Below are 23,482 nucleotides of genomic sequence, written 5' to 3' on the forward strand. Positions count from 1 at the left end.
GATGGGCTGGTCGTGATGGGCAAGGGAAAGGAGACGGGGGTCTCAGGAGCAAAATGCATTTCCAGGAGGGGGGTTTGAAAAGCAGCTTGCTTTTCTGATCTCCTAAGACCCTGGGGGTTTTAAATAGAGGAGGGACCGGCTGGCCGTCTCCAGACTTTCTCCTGCGTCTCCTGCGTAGAGCTGGCTAACAGAAGCTGAACTGGGGAGGGGCAGAGCCAAGAAGCGAGGGAGACCAACCGCGGGCCGAGATCCATTACATGTCAGACCCTGGGGATGGTCGCTGGGCGGGGGGAGGGAAGGGCCGAGGCGCACGAGTTCGCGCTGGAGCACTTCTTCGGTGCCCTGACCTGGGCGCAGGCGGCGGCCGTGACCGGGCGCATCTGCCCCGCAAGGCTCGGGGAGCGAGCTGGCAGTGCGAGCCAGGAGGAGGAGGAGGCGCAGCAGCAGCTTGCAAAGCCGCCTTTTAGGCAATCCCACGGAGAGGGCGGAGAAGCCCCGCGCGTGCCTCGGCGCTCGGAAAGCGGCAGCGGCCAAGCGCCCCCCCCCCCCCGGCGCCCCTTACCTTAGCGCGGAGGGTGCAGGCGAGCAGCAAGAGGAGCGCCGGCGCCGCGAGAAGCCGGCGGGCGGAGAAGGCGGGAGGCGCGGCCATCGCGCGCGCTACTGCTCCACGGGCGGCGGCGGCAAGAAGGCGGCGGCAACAGTGGTAAAGTCCCAGCGGCGGCGGCGGCGGCGGCGGCGGCGAGAGGAGCCGCCTGAGCGCAACCCTGCATGGCCGAGCAAGTAATTAATGACTTTCCAACCTGTCGGGTGGCTGCGAGCGCGCGGCGCAACCCTGCAGCTCCTGGGCGGCTGTGATTGACACGGCGACCCGGGAGCCCCCCAGAGACGCAGCCGGTGGGACGGAAGGAAGGGAGGGAGGGAGGGAGCGGGGGGCGTCTGCCCCCACTGATTCCTCTCTCTTCAAAGGGAGACAAAGATCGCGGCTTAGGAGGATCCTTCCTACAGCAGCCTCTCCCTTCGCCTGGGAGAGGAAAGGCGGCGGCGGCGGGGTGGGGGGCCGGTCACATCCGTTCCTATGTTATTGGCAGGGAAGTCCTTGACAAGAGCTGCCAAGCTGGAAAAGGGGGAATCTGTTGGATTCCTTCCTGGGATCAAGCGTGTGCAGGCTTTCGCGTCAAGCAGCGCGCTTTGTCACCGGTGCATCCTCCCTTGCACACTCCATTCCAGGCTTCCAGTTGTCACAACAGAGAGAGGGGTGGTCTTGGAATCGCTGTTGGCTGCAAGGAGCCCCGATCAGCAACTAGAGTCACCAGCAGGGCACTCTGAAGAGGACGAAGGGCTAAGGGCCAGCTCTCCCACACCTTCCGAAGGTGACTCCTAGCAGGTCCCATTCCTCTGTCCACCGCTCCTTCCACATACTGTTCTTTTCTCTGGGTTGGCAACTGAGGAGGCATCTGGCGTTTCCCAAAGCCAAATTTAGCCCTTTGGCCTTCATTTGCTGATTGCTGTTGTAAGGAACACCGCGGTAATGTCTATGAAGCACTGAGTTCTGACTGAAACCCACTCTGGGTTTCAGTCAGAACTCTAAAGGAGCTATCCAAGGTGCTGGAACCTGTCCCCAAAATAGGTCAGCACCTTGGATAGCTTGTTTAGAGTTCCGACTGAAACCTAGAGCGGATGCACAGCCCCACTGACATCAGAGCCACCAGCCTCCACTGTATAAATTTAAAAAATAGCACCAAACCTTGCAAGACCCATAGATATTTTAGGGGTAAATACATGCTACAAAAATGGTTAGTATTTTAGTAGCTTATAGTTGAGGCTGCAGAGTTTTATTATTATGTTTAGGACTAATCAGCAAATGTTTTAATTGATTAATCAACAGTAGCAAATTTTGATGCATAGGAATAAGATTTGGTTTTGTTTTGGGTTTTTTAACTTGAAGTCCGGTTGGCTCTGGCATGATTTTCTAAAAGGGGATAAAAATAGCAATGTTATAGATAGCCTTTTCTTCTAACAATGAGTGGTAATTTGCAATTTCATAAATAAAACCTATCTTACATTTTTTCCAAAAACAACACCTATATTAGGTTTTTGTAATATACAAATATGCTTGCATTAAAAAAACCCCAAACTATTTCTGTTCGGATATTCAAACATTACAAACAACTAAGTTAAGTGCAAATATTTAACAGCATATCTCAGTTCACAAACTGAACAAGTTTAGAAGTTAATAAATTAAGGGCACAATCATATGCATGCTTGAACAGAAAAAAATCCTGCAACTCCCAGCATGCCCCAGCCAGCATGGAATTGGAGGGCTTTTTCTGTCTAAACATGCATAGGATTGCAGTGAACAACTTGTGGTCCTCCACTTAAGTGGTTCTCCATTTAAGTTTCATTTCTTCAGGTGTGAAGCAGTACTTTCAGTTTTGAGGGAGGAGGGTATATAAAGAAAGGAGAGAGACAGTCAGAGAAAGACAGTCAGAGTCTGAAGAGTGAGCAGGAAGAAGCAGCCTAGAAAAATCTAAGGACAGCTAGGGTAAAGGAACTTGCGTTTTGCAACTTAGATGTTCTTTTAAGGCCTTTTGTATCACTCAGCAATATTGTGTAAATACCTTTAGTTGTAATTTGCTAGCTTTAAATTTACCAGTAAACTGTTGTGGTTAAACCTTGGGTTTAGAGTGTCAGTCACCCTACATCTACAGCCTAAACGCCACGTTACTGGGAAGGGGAAGCTTAAAAGAAGGAAGGTGGGACTCTTAAGAAAGCAAGAGATCCTTAAGGAGTTGCTCAGGGGGTCCAGGTCATAAGGGGAACCTTGGCAGCATCCTTTCTCAGTCACAGACCCTTGGGCTTGATTCACACATGCATGTAATTACTCGATTCTATTATAACAGCACTTGACAGCACACAGCTTTTCACTCCAGTGAAAAGTTCTTTACATGTAAAATGGGAATAATAAAGATCTCCCTCACAGGGTCATTGGGAGGCTGAACAAGATAATGCCAAGAGGCACCACACAGTTAAAGAGTTTCAACAATTGCTATTAATAGCAAAAGCTGGAACAGAAGATGGATCTGGTCGCCAGATGTAGCAGTGACTGGTGGAGGAAGCCGATATAAGCCTCACCATCTTCCTGCTTCCCTCGGAGGTCTTGGCCTCAGGATAGAGGCAGCAGAGCAAAAGATGAAAGATGTCTGCTGGGGTCCTATGTGTGAGGGAGGTGATACTGGAAACCACCAATCCAAGGGGTGTCCTGGCAATGTCTGCATGGCTGTCAGTGAAGCAGGAAAGTAGTTCATCTGTCCTAGGCTGTCTGCTCCTTATATCCAATCTGTGCCCTTCACCTTTGTCTTATCTTGCCTGTTGGGTAAATTCTGTTTACCAAGCCCCATTAAGAGGAATGGGAGCAGTGTGGCTGCTGGCTTGCCCCCTCCCCTCCCTCTGTTGTCCAGATACTCCCCTCCAAGGCTATTGACCCCTGTAGTGTATCCCCAAGGGATGCAGTGCTGGCAGGTGAGAGTTTCTTAGACCTGTGTCTTTCATTCGAAGTAGAATTGGCTCTGTAGGGGACCTACAAAATTCTGTTGATGTTGCAAGTGTTATGTGAATACACTTCACCTCATACAATAATTTCTTTGGGCCTTAAATCTGTGTACTCCTTTCCTTTGATTTATCTTTCCCAGTCTGAAGACAGTAGTGAAGTACCACCCAGGATTGTTACCAACCATTATTTTACTGGTCCAGCCAGTAAAACTGCATTCTGGTCTGAAAAGCCAGCAGGACTGTATAACTGATGATCCACCAAACTGAACCCAGCCCACTAACCACATATGGCAGCACACCAGGGACTTAGTTAACCTCCTGTTTGGGGTGCCTCTCTGGGACTGGAAAAACACAAAGGGGGTTAGGCCACACTGTACGGGAGGTGGGTCACAAATTCTGCAGACCAATGTGGACAGGGAGGTCAGAGTTCAACTCTCACTCCAGCTAGTCATGAAACTCACAGGGTGACCCCTAAGCCAATCATACTCTCACCATAACCTCCCTCACAGGGTTCTTGTCAGAATGGGTGTTACCAGAGAGCGAAATCCTGGTGACATTTTATGTGTGGTGTCCTCACATAGCATTTTGGCTCAAATCGTTGCCATTTTTGCCTGAATGTAGCTAGACGTTTATCAAGCAACACAGAGAAAATCAAGCTGTAAATCTCCTGACAAAATTCTCTGTTAACATGGGCAAGGGAGTGACCGCCACCTGCTATTCAGCTAGAGTAGGACCTCTGGAGATTGTAAGCGCCCAACTTTCCTCAGGCTCTTATCTAATCGAGCCTTGCTGTACTGCCTACTGAATTGGCTACCCAAAGCCCTGAGAAGTACAGGGTGCTGCTATCCCACAAATACTGTAAATCCCACTTTAAAATCCACTGGAAGTCTACCACCCTTTTTGTTAAACAAGCATAACTCCATTGCCTTTCTTTCTGTGTCTCCCTGGAGCTCACAGTGTCAGGACCACCCCATTCATTTGTAAGGCCATCATGCCTGAACCCATAACTGTCCTGGCACACCAGTATTTTCCAGAGTCCAAATTTCCTTCTTCACACAGTAGTACCCACTACCCTAAGTTCCTTGTTTCCTTGAGTATCCCCTTCCCTGCTCTATGCTAGTGAGTTCCTAGTTGGTGTCTTCCGTGCATTCCCTTGGATCATTGCCCCCTTTTCCAGTTTCCAGACAGAAGGATAAGGAAGGACTAGTAATACCTCCCCACTTCCTCCTTTTCTTTAAGACTCTTTTTGTGCCTTTCCTGTGTCCTGCTACAATGTCTCCTTCCCTCCACCTTCTCTGAAGCCAAAAGTCACACTGCACAGCCATCCTACTCACCCCACAACCTGTTCTTCTCCTTTTCTTGCTCACTTTCTGGGGAGCCTCTCATAGTGAACCATTTAATTGCTATTTATTCCATTCTTCCTAATGACACTCCCTTTTTGGAAAAGCTCTGATCTCATCTCCGTCATCCCCCCTCCCTTTTGGAGGGGATACTTTATGTGGGTACTCTGCTACCTGGCATAAACAGTCAAAACATTAACCTATGTTTGGGTCCATTTTGTTTCAGTTAAAACGTGCTAGTTTGGGCCAGCTCTATCAGCCTGTCCTCCCCCTGAACAGAGCCAGGGCCGCAGTGGCAAACTGTTTCCCTAGCACTGTATGTGTGTTAAACTCCCCCATTCATTCATGTTCCAGGACTTAATCCCTGAACACCGAGCGGTAGCCTACAGACACCTCAGGGAAATGTGTCACACGCAAGTGTAGTAACAAGGGGGAAACCCTCTGTATGCCATCCCAAGCTCCTTGGAGCAAGGATGACATACACATGTGATAGGTTTACCGTAGAGGCATCCTAGCAAATATATTGTTGCTATTCTCCCCACCCCAGGCCCACTGGCTTGTGGCCAATGGTGTCATGGTAAATTTCAAGTGCGGGCACTCAGCAAGACAGTCCCCATAGCCACGCCCACAAGGAGAGTCCAAAATGGCAGGCAGCTGTGTGGATCCATATCAACAAACCAGTTCGAGGAGATTTCATCTGCTAGGAGCAGCTCTTTTGTAAAGCTAATGGGTCATAATTGCCCATTCAAGGCCAAGCCACCCCAAAATACTTCATATGATAATAGGGAATAATATAGTGTTGTTGGGAGAATTCATTCCCCCCAGCTACTGTGAAGATTACATCTAAACTCAGAGGAAACAGGGAGTTCTGGGGGGTGGGGTGACAGTTGACATCAGCATCCCTGCTAATAAAAAAAAATGCCAGTGGTGCAATCCTGTGATCCCTGGCTGCACCGCATCACTGTTTGTGTCTGCCAGGCTCTGTCTCTGACCTTGTCCAAGAGCAGTGTTATATATAAAATAGATGGTGACTCTAATACCAGGCTATGGAACCTGTGGCCCTCCAGATGTTGATGAACTACTAGTCCCATCATGCCTCACCATTTGCCAGGCTGTCTGGGGCTGATGGGAGTAGTAGTACATCAACATCTGGAAGGCCACAGGTTCCCCAGCCCTGCTCTAATACTACCAACCAAGTCACCTTTGCTTCTTGATTTTACTTGGACAGGCTGAATGGTGTCTTGTGTGTTTTACCCAGGGAGGCCTTTACCCCACTTCTTCCTAAACCGGCTTCCTCATAAAAGCCAACTAGCCACCTTCTCAGTACCCATAAGGCAGCTGGGAGCAAAGCTTATGACTGCCAAATCATGAAGCCCAGAGGACTGGAAGGGAGCATGTTTTTTTTCTAATGAGGCCTGATGGAATTTCCTTACCCCATGGCCCGTCCGTACATTCACAGATGTAAAAGGTCTTCAAAAAGCAATGTTCTGGTATTATAAACACTGGGACTCTATGAGCAGCACAAGGGAATTTAAATGGTACCTATGAAGCTCTCTGGGTCCATAATTCTTGGCATTCAAAGCACAAGGCCTCCAATTTTAATACATCGCTTGGGAGATGGGCTTCCTTTCTGAGCCATTTTAACTTTCTGCTCTCCCTTTCCTTAAAGCTACTTTGGCTTTCTGTTCTTCCCATTCTTCAGGAGGTGCAGTTTCCAGAGCCATACTTTATACTAAGCAGAGTAAGGAGAGACCATTTCAACACTGCAGAAAGGGAGAAAAGGAGATTGTAAACTGGCCACCATAGCCAGGGCTGTATGTACACTGTGCTTTCCCAGAAAATCCAAATTCCTTACTCCAAAAGGCTAAATTCTGTAATATGTAGATACTGTAGAAACTGAGCAGAGCAAATTTGCAAGATTTTTCTGGTTTTCTTTAGTGTTTTCTGCAATGTTTACACTTTTGCAGAATTTATTCTGATCATGGTAGTCATGGGGAAGGAGAGGCCAGGATTTATCCAGGGCACTGAAGCTCCACCCCCAACCCCTGGAAACCTTGTTCAGCCACCACTCTGGCTGAAATGGGCAAACAGCAGGGAGCCAGCAAACTCGCTCATTCCTTCACACCCCCAAACAAGCCATGGTTAACAAACCATGGGTTGTTCGTTGTGTGCGACTGGGTCTATATTTTATACGGACTGATTCCTTCACAAATGGTCAGGCTCCATAATAAAGGGCTTTTCTACATGAGGCTTTTAACCCACCGCGTTACCAAGGCTTCTGCTTCCGGATTCTTTGTGGGATTAAGATTAGCTCCTTTATGCATGTTTTTTTCCAGTGTTTTTCTTTCTTTGCCTTTCTATATATTCCATTACACAACCACTAGGTTGTGCTGTGGTATAGCAGAATTGTGCAAATATATGAGGGTTTCATGACACCATTCAGAGAAATACCAGACTTTCCTTGTTAGGAAAAAAAATGCTATAATGGTAGCAAAGTATGGGTGGGGCCCTGGGGGATGATGATGTTCTGTAAAGCACCTGCAAACTACCGTGAATGCAGAATGATGAGCGCACAATAAATGCCGTGTGTAGAAAGGTTTGCATGGTTTTGAATGACCTTAAAAACATGCCCGCTATTTTGCAATTTGGAGTTGGTTCTAATTATAGTATTTTTTTATAATTCCTGAATAGAATTTTGCTAATGGACCCACTCAACTCCAGTCTATAATATAGGGGTAGCACCACTGAATTACCTTAAAAGTTATTTCTAAAGCATTTTGGTGATAATAGATGTAATACACGTTGAGCTTGTTAAAAAAAGTACTATATAAATACTAAATATTATTATATTGTTGCGCATTCTCCACTTCCCTAGCAAGAAACATTCCAGGGCCAGTGCTAGAGACTTTAGTTACCTCTGGATGAGAGAGAGCACTGGAGATTTACAATGTTTTTTGTAATGTAATTTAATTTACAAATATACAAGCATACATGGAGGCAAACAACAAGCATTCATTCCCCTAAGGCAGGAGTTCCACTACACTACATCAGACTCCCTGAGGGTCAAACTACAGGTTACATTAATTGCATAGCATATAGTTCAGCCTTTTTCTTTTCTTTTACGGTAGAGAGAGTGTGTGTGTGGCCCTGATTCAGATCAGGAACAGTGTGCACCGAGAGGGGATGATTAAACCTTCCACCCCTCCCACTTGTTTGCTTTCTAAAATTCCACACACAACCCACCTGAGGATGTAAAAAAATTATCTTTTGACTCCAGTGGAGACTGTTTTTCTTTTTTTAATGTCCATACTGAGAGGTGAGGTGGGGGGATTTCACAGAAGCAAACAGCGTGGTGAGAGTTTAATCCTCCTCTCCTGGTGTGTGCTGGTCCTGATCCTAATCAGGAGCTACACACATTTAGGGCACAATTCTATGCATGTTTAGACAAAAAAAAGTCCTATAACTCCAACCATTCCCCAGCCAGCCATGCTGGGAGTTGTAGGACATGTTTCTGTGTAAACATGCATAGGATCGCGCCCTTACTCTATTTAACGTAACATGTACTTTGACCCTAAAGTAGGCCCTACACTCACAAGGTGCTGTCAGCCTCCAGCCAAGTTAGAGTTAAGAACATAAGAAGGGCCATGCTGCATCACACCAAGGGTCCATCTATGCCAGCATTCTGGTCACGCAGTGGCCAACCAGCTAACGACAGGATTAGTAGCCGCTGATAGCCTTCTTCTCCAGGAATGCGTTTATCCCCCTTTTAAAGCCATCCCAATTGACTGCCATCACTACGCCTTGTAGTAGCAATATCCTTGTTATGATTATTAAGAGTAAAGTTGTAATTAGCGGAGCCTTAGAAATGCTGGGGGGGGGGGAGGCAGCTTACTGTTGAGACCGCTGTTGCTTCAAAATGGCAGCTCCTTGCCAGTGGAAGAAAAACACAAGAAAAATTATGCATTATTTTATCTTCACAGGCTGGATAGCATGGAGGAAGAGCAAAACCAGTATTAAATATTCTGGATAATCCTGGGTCGCTAATAACAATGAATTCTTTGTTTGCTAAGTTCAATGTGGCAATGACCCAGCCAAAAAGAAAAAAGGCCTGCACTGTCCACATGATATATTATCAAAGAGCACTAATGTTTTCCCTGCAAGCTTCTCCACATAAAGGCCCTTCTTCCCAATTCGCGGGTCTGTCACCTCTCTAGACAACAAGAGTTTCCATTTGCAACATCTCAAGGACTCTCTGTGCTTGGGGATAAGGAGAAATGCAATGTTTTGTCTATCCTTGGGCTGACTAGAATGTTAAGCAATTTATTTCAGCATATTGCAGACGGAGCTTCTGTTAACTTCAGTGCTCTTTTGTGCATGACAGTGCTCTCAAAAGGGGTTCGTTTGACTCCTAGATTGCCCCTGCCCCTTCCACCCACCAGGACTGAAGGCCTAGAATCGATCCCATGTTCTCACTGGTACAGTAGGACTGTGCCATGGAGCCAAAGTCCAGGGTCCTGCAGCCCAGGCCCCACCCCACCCCCAAAGTACCACCAGAGAGCCCCAGGAGATGAGGGCCTCAGAGAGGCAGAAGCAAACTCCATTTTATTTCTGTAGTCATGAGGATGCTGTGATTTAAAGGATTTAAAATGCAAAATTGCAGATGCTCAGGGTACTTTAAAAAATCAGGGTTGGCAAACAAGTGTTGTTGTTCTAAAATATCAGGAATGTTAGTTGTGAAGCTTGGAATGGCAGTTGCTGGTGGGGGGATGTGAGTTGTATGTAACTGAAGTAATGTACATGGCCATCTAAAGGGCCCCCCATAAGATCATTAAGTCCAGGGTCTAAAATTACCCAGCTGCACTGCTGCATGTTCCCCATAGGGGAGAATCTGCATCACGGATGCCACAAGTGGCACAGCCAGGCAGGTAGCAGGAGTTTGTGGCACATCCAGGAGGGCCTGTGGACTTGGCTATGGCACGCAGGGACTGGGAATCAGGCCTGCACTCCTCTCTGCCCCTCCAGCCCTGTCCTGCTGCCTGCTCCCTGGCCTGGCTAGGCAGGCCACAGACCGAGCCACCACCAGTGGGAACTGAGGAGGGAACTGTAAGCTACACTAGCCTAGCAAAGCCTCGTCTCGTGCTTTGGCCTGGACTTTTGGCCCACTTGCCAAAAAGGGATCCTGCCTTCTGGACCCCTTTGGGCTGGAAAGCCATATATCAATTCTAAATAGCCCCTAGGAAAGCAGTGCCATGCCTTTCTGCCCTTCTGGACTTTAAAAAAAATGCATTTGTATTTCCCCTTACTCCAAGAATATCAGGGCCCGTCCCGTGTCCATAGGTTTTCTCCCTTTATTTATTTATTTATTTATTTATTTATTTATTTATATTTATTATTACATTTATTTATCGCCCATCTGGCTGGTCACCCAGCCACTCTGGCCGATGTACAACATACAATAAAACAGTTTAAAACAATAAAATTCTACAATAAAAACATTTTCTAAAATACCCTAACCCACCCCAAATGCCTGCCTGAACAACCACGTTTTTAATGCACGACGGAAGCTCATTAAAGAGGGGGCATGACAGAGTTCCCTAGGGAGGGAGTTCCACAGAGTGGGGGCCACCACAGAAAAGGCCCTCTCCCTCGTCCTCACCAGTCTAGCTGTCCTGGCTGATGGGACAGAGAAAAGGCCATCCGAGGCTGATTTTGTTAAGCGGCCTGTCTGGTGCTGCTGGAGGCACTCCTTAAGATAGGCTGGGCCAGAACCATATAGGGTTTTAAAGGTCAAAACCAACACCTTGAATTTGGCCCGGAAAACAACTGGTAACCAGTGCAACTCCTTCAGCACTGGAGTGATGTGATCTCGCTGGCGGCTACCTTTAATCAGGCGAGCCGCTGTGTTCTGTACCAGCTGCAGTTTCCGAACCGTCTTCAAGGGTAACCGCACATAGAGCACATTACAGTAGTCTAAACGAGAGGAGACCAGGGCATGTACTACCGATGGGAGCAGATGGTCGGGAAGGAAGGGGCGCAGCCACCATATCAGATGGAGTTGATACAGCGCTGTCCAGCTCACAGCTGACACCTGAGCCTCCATGGACAGCTGGGAGTCCAAAATGACCCCCAGGCTGCGGACCTGGTCTTTCAAGGGTAGCCATACCCCATTCAACACTAGGTCAACATCCCCCAACCTCCTCTTGTCTCCCACCAAAGGTACCTTGGTCTTGTCAGGGTTCAGCTTCAGCTTATTCCTCCCCATCCAGCCACTCACCGTCTCCAGACATTTGGACAGGGATTCTACGGCCAACCTTGGTGAAGATTTGAACGAGAGGTAGAGCTGCGTGTCATCTGCATATTGATGACACTGCACCCCAAACCTCCTGATGATAGCCCCCAGCGGCTTCACATAGATGTTAAATAGCATCGGGGAGAGGATGGAACCCTGTGGCACCCCACAAGTGAGTGGCCACGGGTCCGAAACCTCGTCTCCCAGAGCTAGCCTCTGGTACCTGCTGGAGAGGAAGGACTGGAACCACCGCAATACGGTGTCTCCAATGCCCAACCCCTCCAGGCGGTCCAGGAGGATACCGTGGTCAACGGTATCAAAAGCCGCTGAGAGGTCGAGGAGAACAAGGAAGGAGCATTCACCCCTATCCAGAGCCCTCCTCATATCATCTACCAAGGCGACCAAGGCCGTTTCTGTCCCATGCCCAAGCCTGAAGCCCGACTGAAATGGGTCTAGATAATCAGTTTCTTCCAAGTGTGCCTTCAATTGCACCGCCACCACCCGCTCAATCACCTTGCCCCAAAATGGCAGATTTGAGACTGGGCGAAAGTTGTTCAGAACTTGAGGATACAAGGAAGGCTTCTTTAAGAGCGGTCTTATCACTGCCTCCTTTAGAGGCGTTCACCACTGCCCTGATCCCCTCACCCAGTCTCTCTCTGCAGCCCATAATGAGCCAAGATGGGCAAGAATCAAGTAAGCAGGTGGTCAGCCGTAGAGATGAAAGCACCTTGTCCACTTCATCAGGAGGAAGAAGCTGGAACCGATCCCACAAAACCGGTTTGCCACAGGCCACCTCTTGCTCACTAACTGTATCCACAGCGTGCAGAGTAACACACCTAATCTGATCAATTTTATCTGCAAAGTGCCTTGCCAAGGCCTCACAGGAGGCCTTAGAATGCTCCAGTGGTTCCGGAGCCACAGGACCGACCAGGCTCCGGACCACTTGGAACAGCCTCCTGGGACAGCACTCTGCAGACGCGATAGAGGCAGCATAATATTCCTTTTTTGCTGCCTTCACCGCCACGTGATAGGCTGAAGATACAGCTCTAGCCTGTGTCTGATCGTCTTTGGAGCGAGACTTCCGCCACCGGCACTCTAGCCGTCTCACCTCCTGTTTCAGAGCTCGTAACCGCGGATTGAACCATGGTGCAGTCTGAGCCCTGTTCAGGGGGAAAGGGCGTTTCGGACCACCTGATCTAATGCCCCAGTGATTGCGGCATTCCAGCCACCCACCAGGGTCTCGACCAAGTGGCTGTTGGCGTGCTCCAGAGAATCCCCAAGCGTGTTCAGGAATCCATTTGGATCCATAAGACGCCTGGGGCGGACCATTTTAATGGGTCCTCCACCCCTGCGGAGGGGTTGTGGAACCGAGAAGTCCAACATCACCAGATGGTGATCTGACCATGACAAGGGGGTGGTGGATATACCCCCGACTTCCAGATAACTCCCCACTTCTCCAGAAACAAACACAAGGTCTAGTGCATGACCGGCTACATGGGTGGGCCCAGTTAGAATATGGTGCAGCTCCCAGGAGGCCATGGTCTCCATGAAGTCCTGAGGTGCTCCTGTGAGGATGGCCTCCGAATGTACGTTGAAGTCCCCCAACACCAGTAAGTTAGGGGACTGTACACGCACATCAGAGACCACCTCAAGCACCTCGGCCAGGGAGTCAGTTGTGCAGCGGGGTGGACGGTACACGAGCAGAATCCCCAGACTGCCCTTCGGGCCCAACCTCCAGTACACGCACTCAGCAACCTTGGTCTCCCGGAGAGGGGGTCTGGTGAAGACCAAGGACTCTGGGTAGATAACAGCCACTCCCCCTCCCCGATCCCTAGCCCTCGGCTGCTGTGCATACGAAAATCCAGCTGAACACATGGCTGCAAGGGTTGGAGCAGCAGCCTTGGTCAGCCAGGTCTCCGTAATACATGCCAGGTCTGCACCCTCATCCAGGATCATGTCATGGATGAGGGAGGTTTTCTGGGTAACAGACCTGGCTTTGCAGAGCAGCAAACGAAGGCCAGAAGATGGGGTCACGCCTCCCCCAACCATCCTTTGGCTCTGGACAGGCCCGGAGCAGGGGACAGATATTACACATCTCTCCCTTGTTCCCCTTACCTGGCATGGCCTGCCCCTAGCACTCCGCCAGTGCCTGCCGCCCAGCTTCGGTATGTTCTGGCCCCCAACACTCCCCCCACTGCCTCCATCAGGTGGACACATGCCCCCTCGCTCCCGCCTACCATTCCATCTTTGCAACAATCCTGTGAAGTGGGTCAGGCATTAGTCATTTGATTTGAAACCCAGGTCTTCCAGTTCAGGCCCAGGACTTTCTCTTCCTTAAACACCACACTTTCTGAATGACTTGGTCCTAGCCAGTGGCGTACTAGTACATTTGGAAGTGCAGGCGCTCATCGTGACAGTCCCAATAGCCAGACCCTCAAAAAGAGTACAAAAATGCAAGCAGCTGTGTTGCTATGTATATATGAGCACAACCAGCGTGGCGTAGTGGCGAGGGTGTTTGTCTGGGAGCCGGGAGATCCGGGTTCTAGTCCCCACTTGGCCCTGGAAGCTCACTGGGTGATTTTTGGCCAGTCACAGACTCTCAGCCCAACCTACCTCACAGGGTTGTTTTTGTGAGGATAAAATGGAGAAGAGGAGGATTATGTACGCCGCCTTGGGCTCCTTAAGGAGGAAAAAAGACGGGATATATGCAATAAATAAATAAACAAACCGTATATTAAAAAAACTAAGATGGCATCTGGCCCCATCACTTCCTGGCACACAGAAGGGGAAGAAATGCAAGCAATGACAGATTTTATTTTCTTGGGCTCCAAGATCACCGCAGACGGTGACTGTAGCCATGAAATTAAAAGACGCTTGCTCCTTGGGAGGAAAGCTATGGCCAACCTAGACAGCATAGTAAGAAGCAGAGACATCACCTTGCCGACAAAGGTCCGTCTAATCAAAGCTATGGTTTTTCCAGTAGTAATGTATGGCCGTGAGAGCTGGACTATAAGGAAGGCTGAGCGCCGAAGAATTGATGCTTTCAAACTGTGGTGCTAGAGAAGACTCTTACGAGTCCCCTGGACTGCAAGGAGGTCAAATCAGTCAATCCTAAAGGAAATCAACCCTGAGTGCTCATTGGAAGCACAGATACTGAAGCTGAATCACAAATATTTTGGCCACTTAATGCGAAGAGTGGGCCTGTGTTGCAAGTTTGTACTGGGCCCCCCAGAATTATGCTGAGCCCCTTATCATTGCTGCTTCTTTTCCTGAAATTGTTGTTGTTGTTCAGTCGTTCAGTCGTGTCCGACTCTTCGTGACCCCATGGACCATAGCACGCCAGGCCTTCCTGTCCTCCGCTCTCTCCCGGAGCATGCTCAAGTCCATATTCATTGCATCGGTGATGCTGTCTAGCCATCTCATCCTCTGCCGTCCCCTTCTCCTTTTGCCTTCAGTCTTTCCCAGCATCAGGGTCTTTTCCAGAGAGTTTTCTCTTCGCATTAGGTGGCCAAAATATTTGAGCTTCAGCTTCAGGATCTGTCCTTCCAATGAGCAGTCAGGGTTGATTTCCTTTAGGATTGACTGATTTGACCTCCTTGCAGTCCAGGGGACTCGTAAGAGTCTTCTCCAGCACCCTATTTGGTGCCTTTTTAGAACAGAACACATGCAGATTCTCCACATATCTACCATTTCCACTTCTAAATATAGCACTAAAACAGTACAGAAACTCAGGCAGAAACATGCCTGCTGGGATTTAATTTAAGAGGGCAATTATCAGCTCAACCCCTTTACCATAATTTTGACTCTAATTGGGTATACATTTCTTTTTCTCCCCATTTCTGGGGATTTTCAGGGGCCCATGGAAACTGCAAATAGCATGTTTGCTGCAGAGAGTGAGAAGTGTCCACCACCACCACCCCACACACACACAGAGTTCTTCGCTCGCCTGTGTATTTGTGGAGGAAATCTAATCAAGTCTCCCACAGCCCCAACTGCATATGGAAAAATCATTACTGGAGTAATGCAGACTGACCTGCAGAGGCTGATGGAGTCGGCATGTGTGGTCCAGGAAATCATCCATAATACAAAACGAAACTCAGATGGCGACATGTGGTGTCCTTTAAAGGGCACCTCCGTCTGTTTGATTAATGACACTTGCTCACCCTTAATGGGTCCCATTGTTCTGTGGCTTCGTATTGGCAGCTGCTAGGGCACATTATCATTAAATTTAAAAAAAAAATGGGAGCAACAGAGAGAAAATGACTTGGTGGGCCTTTGCCTCCCACTGGTATTCTGTAAATGTCTGTAAAAGTTAAGTAATTGTGGTCCATTGGTGCCTTTGAAGCGTCTTGTACAGGGCTCCACACGTCACACCACACCACACCACAATGTGGAGCAATGTCCAATAGCTTAGATGACATTTTAAAAAAAGACTGGACGAATTAACGGACATTAGATCTATCAACAGCTATTAGAGAGAGCACTGGGATGGTGTTTTTATGTTCACTGAATTTGTGCTGGGGACAAATGAAGGGGCAATGCTGTGTGTGTGTATTTTGACCAATGTCCCCAGTGCAGCCTGCCACAGCCTGCCACAGTCTGCATCACCCCACAACCGTTCCCATCAGAAACTGTGCCTGTTAAAAATTTAAACCATGAAAGAAATGAATCCACATGGAAAACGGGTTGAGAAACAGAATTGTAAAATAACTTTTATTTTAAAATGGAATTTTAAAATAATTTTTAAAATTAAAAAAAAAAAACCAGAAACAAAAATAAATGTAAAAAACCTCCCACACATGTGGAATGTTTAGCTCCTCAGCAAATGGGGGAGTGGAACAGCAGAACGGGTGATTCCGACCTGATTTGGAGTAGCCACGTGACGGTCTCTTTGCCTGCCTCCCTCTCCTGGTTCTCTCTCTGCCAGGGCTGTTGGTCTGACATGGTGGTAGGGATGGGACAGCTACATTCCACTATGCTCCTGGATCCATTAACCTGCTCCTGCCCAAAGTTCCCATCTTATAACCATATTTAAAATGTATTCGTCTCCTTTCTGCTGCAGGAGTGGAAAGGAGTGGTCCAAGGGATTTGTGCTTGCGAAAGTGGTTCCCAGTGATTCACGACAAGCCTATTTGATCAATGAAGGGAATAAAAAGGCTTGTATATACTGAAAAACTGTCATGAAGGTTTCAGGTCAAAAGGCAGAATTAAAATGGGACCGGGCAGGGGGCGTGGAGAAGCCTACAAGTGGTTGTGTGAATCAACCCTGAACAGGTACAGAAAGGGCCAAAAGCACATAATGGGGGTGGGGGGAGATAAGTGATGCTTGGTAGAAGTAAGGGTTATTGAGATCAAGGCAGGGAGAATAACCTTGTATTTAAAGTAAAACATTTAGAATTAAGCATCACATTGAGATATTCCTTGAACCCAACAGCACTTTGTAATCCAACCCTACACATCTCTGTCTTGTTGCACTGTGTTGTGTGTACTCTTGGGGCAAAGATATATACCGCTAAACATGTTTTAGGCTACAATCCGATACCCATTTACCTAAGAACAGGCCCCACTGAACTCAGTGGGACATACTTTTGAGTAGACATGTATAGGTTTGTACTGTTAGATTTATTTACGTTTTTAAATAGCATGTGGCAAAACAGAATATCTTCTCAATTAGATATTTTAATCTTTCAGATAGTTTGAGCGCCTTATTTACAGGTGGCTCATGCACCACAGAAACCCAGCGGAGTTCCCCCCTCGACTTCTGATGCTCTCATTCATTCAATCATTTAGAAGGAAGATGGCTTTTAAATGGGGGAGTGTGCTGCCCTCTAGTGGTGCTTGTGTGGCACCTGTATGGGTGCATCCAGTAGAATGAACTTGTGGGATCCAGGCTATAAAAACCTGTTCTGTTTTTTTTTCTGGTTTTTTAGATGGGAAGTAAAGATTTTAATGCTTGTAAAATAGCCACTGTTATCAAACAACTGTTCTGCGTAACAGAATCCAGTTCTCTTTTTTCCTCCTCTTAGGTTATGTCATGGCTGTAATGGACAAAAGAGACTCCATTTTATGTTAGCAGCCATAATAAGATTAGGGCAAGAATGCAAGGCAGAATACTTATTGAAAGGCTTTTGCTTGGAGAGAAGGTAGACAATAACAAGATGCAGTTTGTGGGTTTCTGCAGTTTCCTATAGAGCTTGTGGTCAAGCTAGCTTTTTCCCGTCTGTCATTGTGACCTTTATGAATTTACGTCTAGGCTTCAGGCAGAGAAGCGTAACACATTATTGCTTTCTGTGAGAAACCACAATGATGAATAGCAAATACAGGTAGGGGGAACATGGAAGAATGTGGTTTGGCGTAAGTTATTTACCACTGCCTATATTAGGGAGCTGGAAGCTCCACTCAGGGTCACTCAGTTGCAGAGAAGTGATGCATCATGATGTCAATACTCTGTCTTGAGTAAAGCTTTTGCAAGTGCAGACTGTGTCAGTGTGGTCCTTGAAAGTCTAGCTGAGCTGCTGCCATGACAGTTTGGGGGCCTCATCCGGGATCTGGCATTTGGGGTAAGTGACCACCCAAGGTCTCGAGGGACCCCGGCTCCAGCTGTCCTGGGAAAAGAGGGAACCCATTTGAAGAATACCCTTAAGGGCTCGGATTCCTAAGAGACAAAGGTGTGTCCTTGTCCCTCGCCCAGATTCACAGCGGCAACATGGTTCTGCCCAGGACGGACTATCAAAATGGTGAGCTCTGTCTGAGGCTTGGAAGTCTCTTGTTAGGATGGGGTGGTCTCCAGAGAGACCATAACAACTCGGTGAAGTTGCCACCAGGAAAGGGGGGGGCCAAGGAAAGGCACGGGTTTGTTTGTTTTGTTTCATCTGTCTTTGGTGTTCCTGCACAAGCGAAGACTCCCCGTGAAAGCCACTAGCCAGTCCAGGCAGTGAGCTAGAACGATGGACTCTGCGTTGGTGAGGGAGGTGTTGAATCAGTCTCTGTTTACTGTGGAGATGGGGTCAGGACAAAGTAAGGGGATTCCCGTGCCATCACCAGGAATGGGGTTCCTGGTGGCAATTATAGTCCCAAGACTTGTAAATGGTTAGACAAGTGGAACAGGGGCATTAGAGGAGACCCCAGGCTCTGGTTCCCAACTGAGGACAGTTTTAAATTAGAAATCATTGTGTATTTCAGAGCCCAATTAGAGGCTCAAGGATAAATCAGCCTCAGTGGGACATATATTATGATTGGTATGCAGAGACTAGTAAACACTTATTTGAAACAGAAATTAAGAGTCTTCAGAATTCTAGTCAGAAGTTACAATAGAGCACCCCTAGACAAGATTTTATGGATGATGAGACTCCTAAAGACTTTCCTTTTGATGCTTGTAGTGAGTCACCACCATACAGGCCACCTCCTGTCTCCACTACATTGGTTCAGGTCAGGACCAAGAGAAGCCAGAGGACCTTCAATGTCCTGTGTGCCAAGTGCCTTCCGGGGATGGGAAAAGTACAATGTTAGTACATGCCCCATGGTCTCCATTTGATTTGAGGAACTTAGTCAAACAGTTCCCTGATCCACGGAAAGACCCAGAGAAATTTAAAGAAAGAATGCCTTTGTGTTGTGAGTTGTTAAAATCCTAGTTGGAGTGATGTCAATCAGTTAATGCATTTAATTGTTAGCCCAGTAGACCGGAATAAGTTGCAAACCCAGTCACAATGGCTGCAGGACCCACCAGCGGACCATGACACCGTGAAAGCCCGCCTAGATAATCTAGTGGCAACATTTGACAAGGTGTTCCCAGGCACATGTAACTGGGATAAAATACATGGCATAAAATAGAAAACTGGAGAGACAGCAGCACATCTCCAAAGCCAAATTATAAAAGCATTTAAAAGATGGTCTGATATATAAGACCCAAAAGTCACTGCCCCTAGAGTAATAGTGGACACTATTGTGTCTGCTCTCCCTCCCCCATTTCAAAAGACCCTTAAAGAAGTAGCCATAGGGTGGAGGGGAAAGAAATTAGATGAAATTACTGGAGTTGTAGAGCACTGTTTAGATGCACAAAAAAGAAGAGAGAAGACCTAGAGGGGCAGATTTAAGCCTACAAGTAGTGCAGTTACAGTAACAAATAGTTCAGTTTAGAGGTAGAGGGAATCGCGGAAGAGGATGGTGAGGAGTTAGGGGATGAGGGCAAAGTCATAGAGGTTTTGAGAAAGGGGAATTGGGGACCGTGACCCCGCTCCCTGTTTGAATCTTTTAGAGAGAATGTTTCCAGTGATGACAAGTAGGTCACATGAAGAGAGAGTGTCCCTATGTCCCTGTCTAAAATAACTAGTGATGAGGCCCCAACTCTGACCCTGACTCTAGTTTTGAATGAGGGGAAGACATACGGTAACATGAATGTATGGTGTGTGCAGCCCATATGGGCTGATATGCAGCCAAACGGGGGGATGGGAAAATGATTCAACAAGTGTAATGTGCGCCAGAAGTCACAGCCTTTTGCGAATTTACAGCCTCCCAGTGTGAAACTTGTCAGAGGCATAACAGCAAGAAACTGTTAAAGAGCCAGTATAGTGTGGTGGTTAGAGTGTTGGACTGCGAGTCAAGAGATCTGAGTTCTAGTCCCCACTCGGCCATCAGAGCTCACTGAGTGACTTTGGGCCAGTCACAGACTCTCATGCCAACCTACCTCACAGGGTTGTTGTTGTGATGATAAAATGGAGAGGAGGGGGAGGATTATGCATGCTGCCTTGGGTTCCTTAGAGGAGAAAAAAGGCGGGATAGAAAAGCAATAAATAAAATAAATAAAAAGGGGGGCACACCCTCCTTTGGAGGGGCCCTTCCTATCACTGTAAATGGATTTTATCCGAATGCCTAAGGGCCAAGTGGTCCAGGGAGTGGCAAAAGTCTAGCCATTGAACAACATTTTCACTGCCCGTCACCCTCAGTCAGTGCGGGCAGGAGAAAGGCAAAATGGCATTTTGAATAAACAGTAAAAATCTGTGAGCAAATAAGTTACCCTGGCCAGAGGCACAGCCCTTGGCCTTATTCAGTATGAAGGCCACCCCAGGAAGAAATGAACTTAGCCCACATGAAATTCTGATAGGGAGACCAGTGACAACAGGGGTGTCACTCCCAGTGGCATGCCATCTAGACCACCTTGAGAACCAGATGCAAAAGTATCGCAAAGCTCTAATCAAAAGTTTTCAGGATTTGATTCCACAGGTTAAAGTAGGTTTGAGCCAGCCTGCTCCTGACGGCCCCAAGCCACTCGTTGCTGCCAGGAGACAAGATGTAGGACAAGGCCTTCCAAGGGACGAATGCCCTGCAGCCCAGGTGGACCGGCCCGCATGAGGTGCACCTGGCGACCCTGACAGCAGTTAAAGTGAAAGGCAACCACACCTGGATCCACGTTACTCACTGCAAGAAGGCGGTCCCGCCCTGGGAGCCACGAGAGAGCCCTGCAGATTTCCAGCCCGGGAACAGTTGTGGCGAGCCCAAACCACTGGTCCCTTGATGCTCAGGATCAGCAGGCCGGTAGCCAGACTGGGTCCAGAAAGAGACAACTGCCGGAAGTGGACAGCTGTCCCAAGACAGGTGAGCCCTCCACAACAAAAGCAGCTGGCGCTTGCGTGTGTGGTTTGTTTTTCCACTGAAGCAGGACAGTCAGACTGCTCGTGTAGTTTTCAAATTGTTTGAGTGAAGAGAGAACAAAATCTCGAAGAGAGCCCAGAAAACATACTGCTGTATAATTGCTGTTGCTATGCATTTATTTCCTTTGCTGAAGCTTATAAAATTTGTGACTATTAAGGGAAAAACCCATGTACGAGAACCCCTAGAAAACCAGCTTCAGGGTTAGATGATTATGCCATACTTTGCTTATTGGTCCTAGTACTGTGGTGGCTTTCCAAAGAACAAAACAGGCAAGCCCAAGTAGAATAATAGTTTGGCTTAGAAGAGCTGTGTTCATGTTCCTATGGGCCCCCACTCTTTCCTATGATGGGAACCTGGCCTGAGAAAAACTCACTTTTTTTTTTTTTCAAAGTGAGTGGGGTGGATGATGTCAGGGGAGGGGAGGAGTTTGGGGTGAGGCTCTGCCCCTTGACATCATCTGGCCCACTGGCGTGGTCTAGCAGGGGAGTAATCTGGCCCCAGACCAAAAGTGGTTGCCCTCTCCTGACACAGGCCATGCAGATCAGCTGAGGGGGAGGGGCGCTTTCCCTACCCAGTGCTGAGAGAGGAGCCTCTCTCAACTCCGCCGGGGCAGGGAAAGGGCTTCTCTCCAACCTGCGGCAGTCCAGAGATGCGCCCTTTCCCCAGCCCCAGCAGAGAGGGGAAAGGGCCCATCTCCAATCTGCAACAGACTGGAGATAAGCCCTTCCTCCTCTTGTGGCAGGGAGAGAGAGGGTCAGGGACTGGGGGGAAAGCTTGGTGTGCTGGATGGGGAACCTCTGCAGGCTATATTCTGGTTCCCCGTTCCTGCTTCATAGTATGTCAGCTCATATAATCATTTCATGCATGAATTAATAACAGATACACCTGAGTTTCTCATGGAAAGGGCCATAACTCAGGGTGGTAGAGCAGCTGCTTTGCACGCAGGAGGTCCCAGGTTTGATCCTGGCATCTCCGGGTAGGGCTGGGAAAAAATCCTGCCTGAAACTTGGGAGAGAGACGATGTCAGCAATCTGGGGTAGAGGGACCAATGGTTTGAGCTCAGTCTAAGGCAGCTTCCTATGTTCCTACTGTGGTCTATAAAGGAGCTAGGGAACAACTGCTGCATCCTCTTTTAGTATTATTTCCTGGATGCTCTGATGGATTTCTGCTTGCTTTTTATTTGGATGGCTCCAATGCCAAAGCAACATGAATGGCTGCTGGGGGAGTTAACATTGCTATTAACACCAGATCGCTAATGGTGGCAAACTAAGCTGTTTGTTTTTTTGTATTATGGTTGGTTGACTAATATATTTGGTAAGATGAACATCTAAATGCATTTAAACTATATTTTATATGTTTAAACTGATACAATCTATTTGGTTTGGACCAGAGGCAGTTTAATTTCATGATATTTGTAATTTCAATAATAAAACAGTTAACTATAGAGAGGTTGTACCTCTTGCTAGCATTTTGTAAGATAACCTACTGCACTGAATCTTCCCCTGTAAAATACAAGTGTGCTGCTTGGGGCACAATCCTATGCATGTTTAGACAGAAGAAAGTCCTACAATTCTCAGCATTGCCCAGCCAGCTGTGCATAGGATTGCACCCTTACATGTTTAAGAATACTTTTCTATCACCACAGTGTGGATTTTGTTTACAAATGTGCTTAAATAAAATTTGTTATGTCACTAATCTACCATTATGTGTGTATGTTGGTGTTGGACTCGATGGTCTTATAGGCCCCTTCCAACCCTACTATTCTATGATTCTATGTACATCAAGTATATATGTGTTATTCAATATATTTGGATTAAAATACTTTTTGTAGCTGTGTAGCCCCCTTGAGCCAATAAATGGAAAAGGGGCCATCAGAATTGTTTGTGCAATGCCCGATATAGAAAGACCATATAAAATGCACAACTTTCTGAACTAGGTTTTAAGGGTGCAACCCTATATCTACTTGCCTGGGAGCAAGCCCTATTGCATTAAGTGGGACTTACTTCTGAGTAGAGATACATAGGATTGTGCTGTCTGTCACTGGCAAAGGAATCCTTCAAATGCAGAGTTAAAAGTTCAGGAAATGGAAAGTGTGGTAGCCTCAACTCTGTACTCTAATGTCAAGTGGCAAAAGAAATCTAAATATCTAAACCAGACCCAAAAGCAATTTATTAGTGAGAGAACACTTAACTACATTCTGAATATTATTTAAATAAAGCATCATTTTGAAAGTATACCATTTCATTTCCATTTCTTCACTCACTGGCCATCTTTCCACCTCCAGATAATCAAGGGGCCCTCCTACAGTAAGTTACTACTGGACACCAAAAAAGCTGGAGCCAGCCCTAACCAAAGCTGCTTTCCTCGGTGGTGAAGCCTCAGAACTTTGTATTACTGCAACAGCTTAGTGAATTGAAGAGCATGGTTTCCACATCAGCAGCAACGCATAATTCAATGGAATGAGCTGCTTGAGGTGTCCTCTTGACCCATCCCTCTCCTTCCTGGTGATGTACAACACAGATACCCCAGACTCAAGTAACAGAGCATGTTTCCTAAACAGCATTGTTGAGAAAATAAATGCAGAGGCTTTTATACAACAAATGTTTTCAGCAGGACTGCCTGTATTTCATGCCTCAGGGGGGCGGGGGACAAAGTT

At 47.4% G+C, this 23,482-nt stretch overlaps 1 protein-coding gene and 1 long non-coding RNA gene across 3 annotated transcripts in view; one reads left to right on the forward strand and one right to left on the reverse strand.

Annotated features, from left to right (window-relative positions):
* Positions 1-696, reverse strand: part of LOC146347748 (ADAMTS-like protein 2) — a 42,772-nt gene extending 42,076 nt beyond the window's left edge. For both annotated transcript variants that reach the window (XM_084851268.1, XM_084851269.1), the window contains exon 1: positions 563-696. In XM_084851268.1, coding sequence (XP_084707394.1) covers positions 563-649 — 87 coding nt within the window. In that variant the 5' untranslated portion in view covers positions 650-696. The remainder of the gene's footprint in view (positions 1-562) is intronic.
* On the forward strand, positions 212-23,425 carry LOC146347749 (uncharacterized). The gene is made up of 3 exons (XR_014790409.1): positions 212-780; positions 20,383-20,769; positions 23,111-23,425. It is a non-coding gene; the product is annotated as an uncharacterized LOC146347749 (long non-coding RNA).
* The last annotated feature ends 57 nt before the right edge of the window (positions 23,426-23,482 follow it).

Source organism: Heloderma suspectum, chromosome 4 (genome assembly GCF_057233095.1).
Source record: "Heloderma suspectum isolate Gila_16-S chromosome 4, 16-S_ref, whole genome shotgun sequence".
NCBI classification, from domain to species: Eukaryota; Metazoa; Chordata; class Lepidosauria; order Squamata; family Helodermatidae; genus Heloderma; species Heloderma suspectum.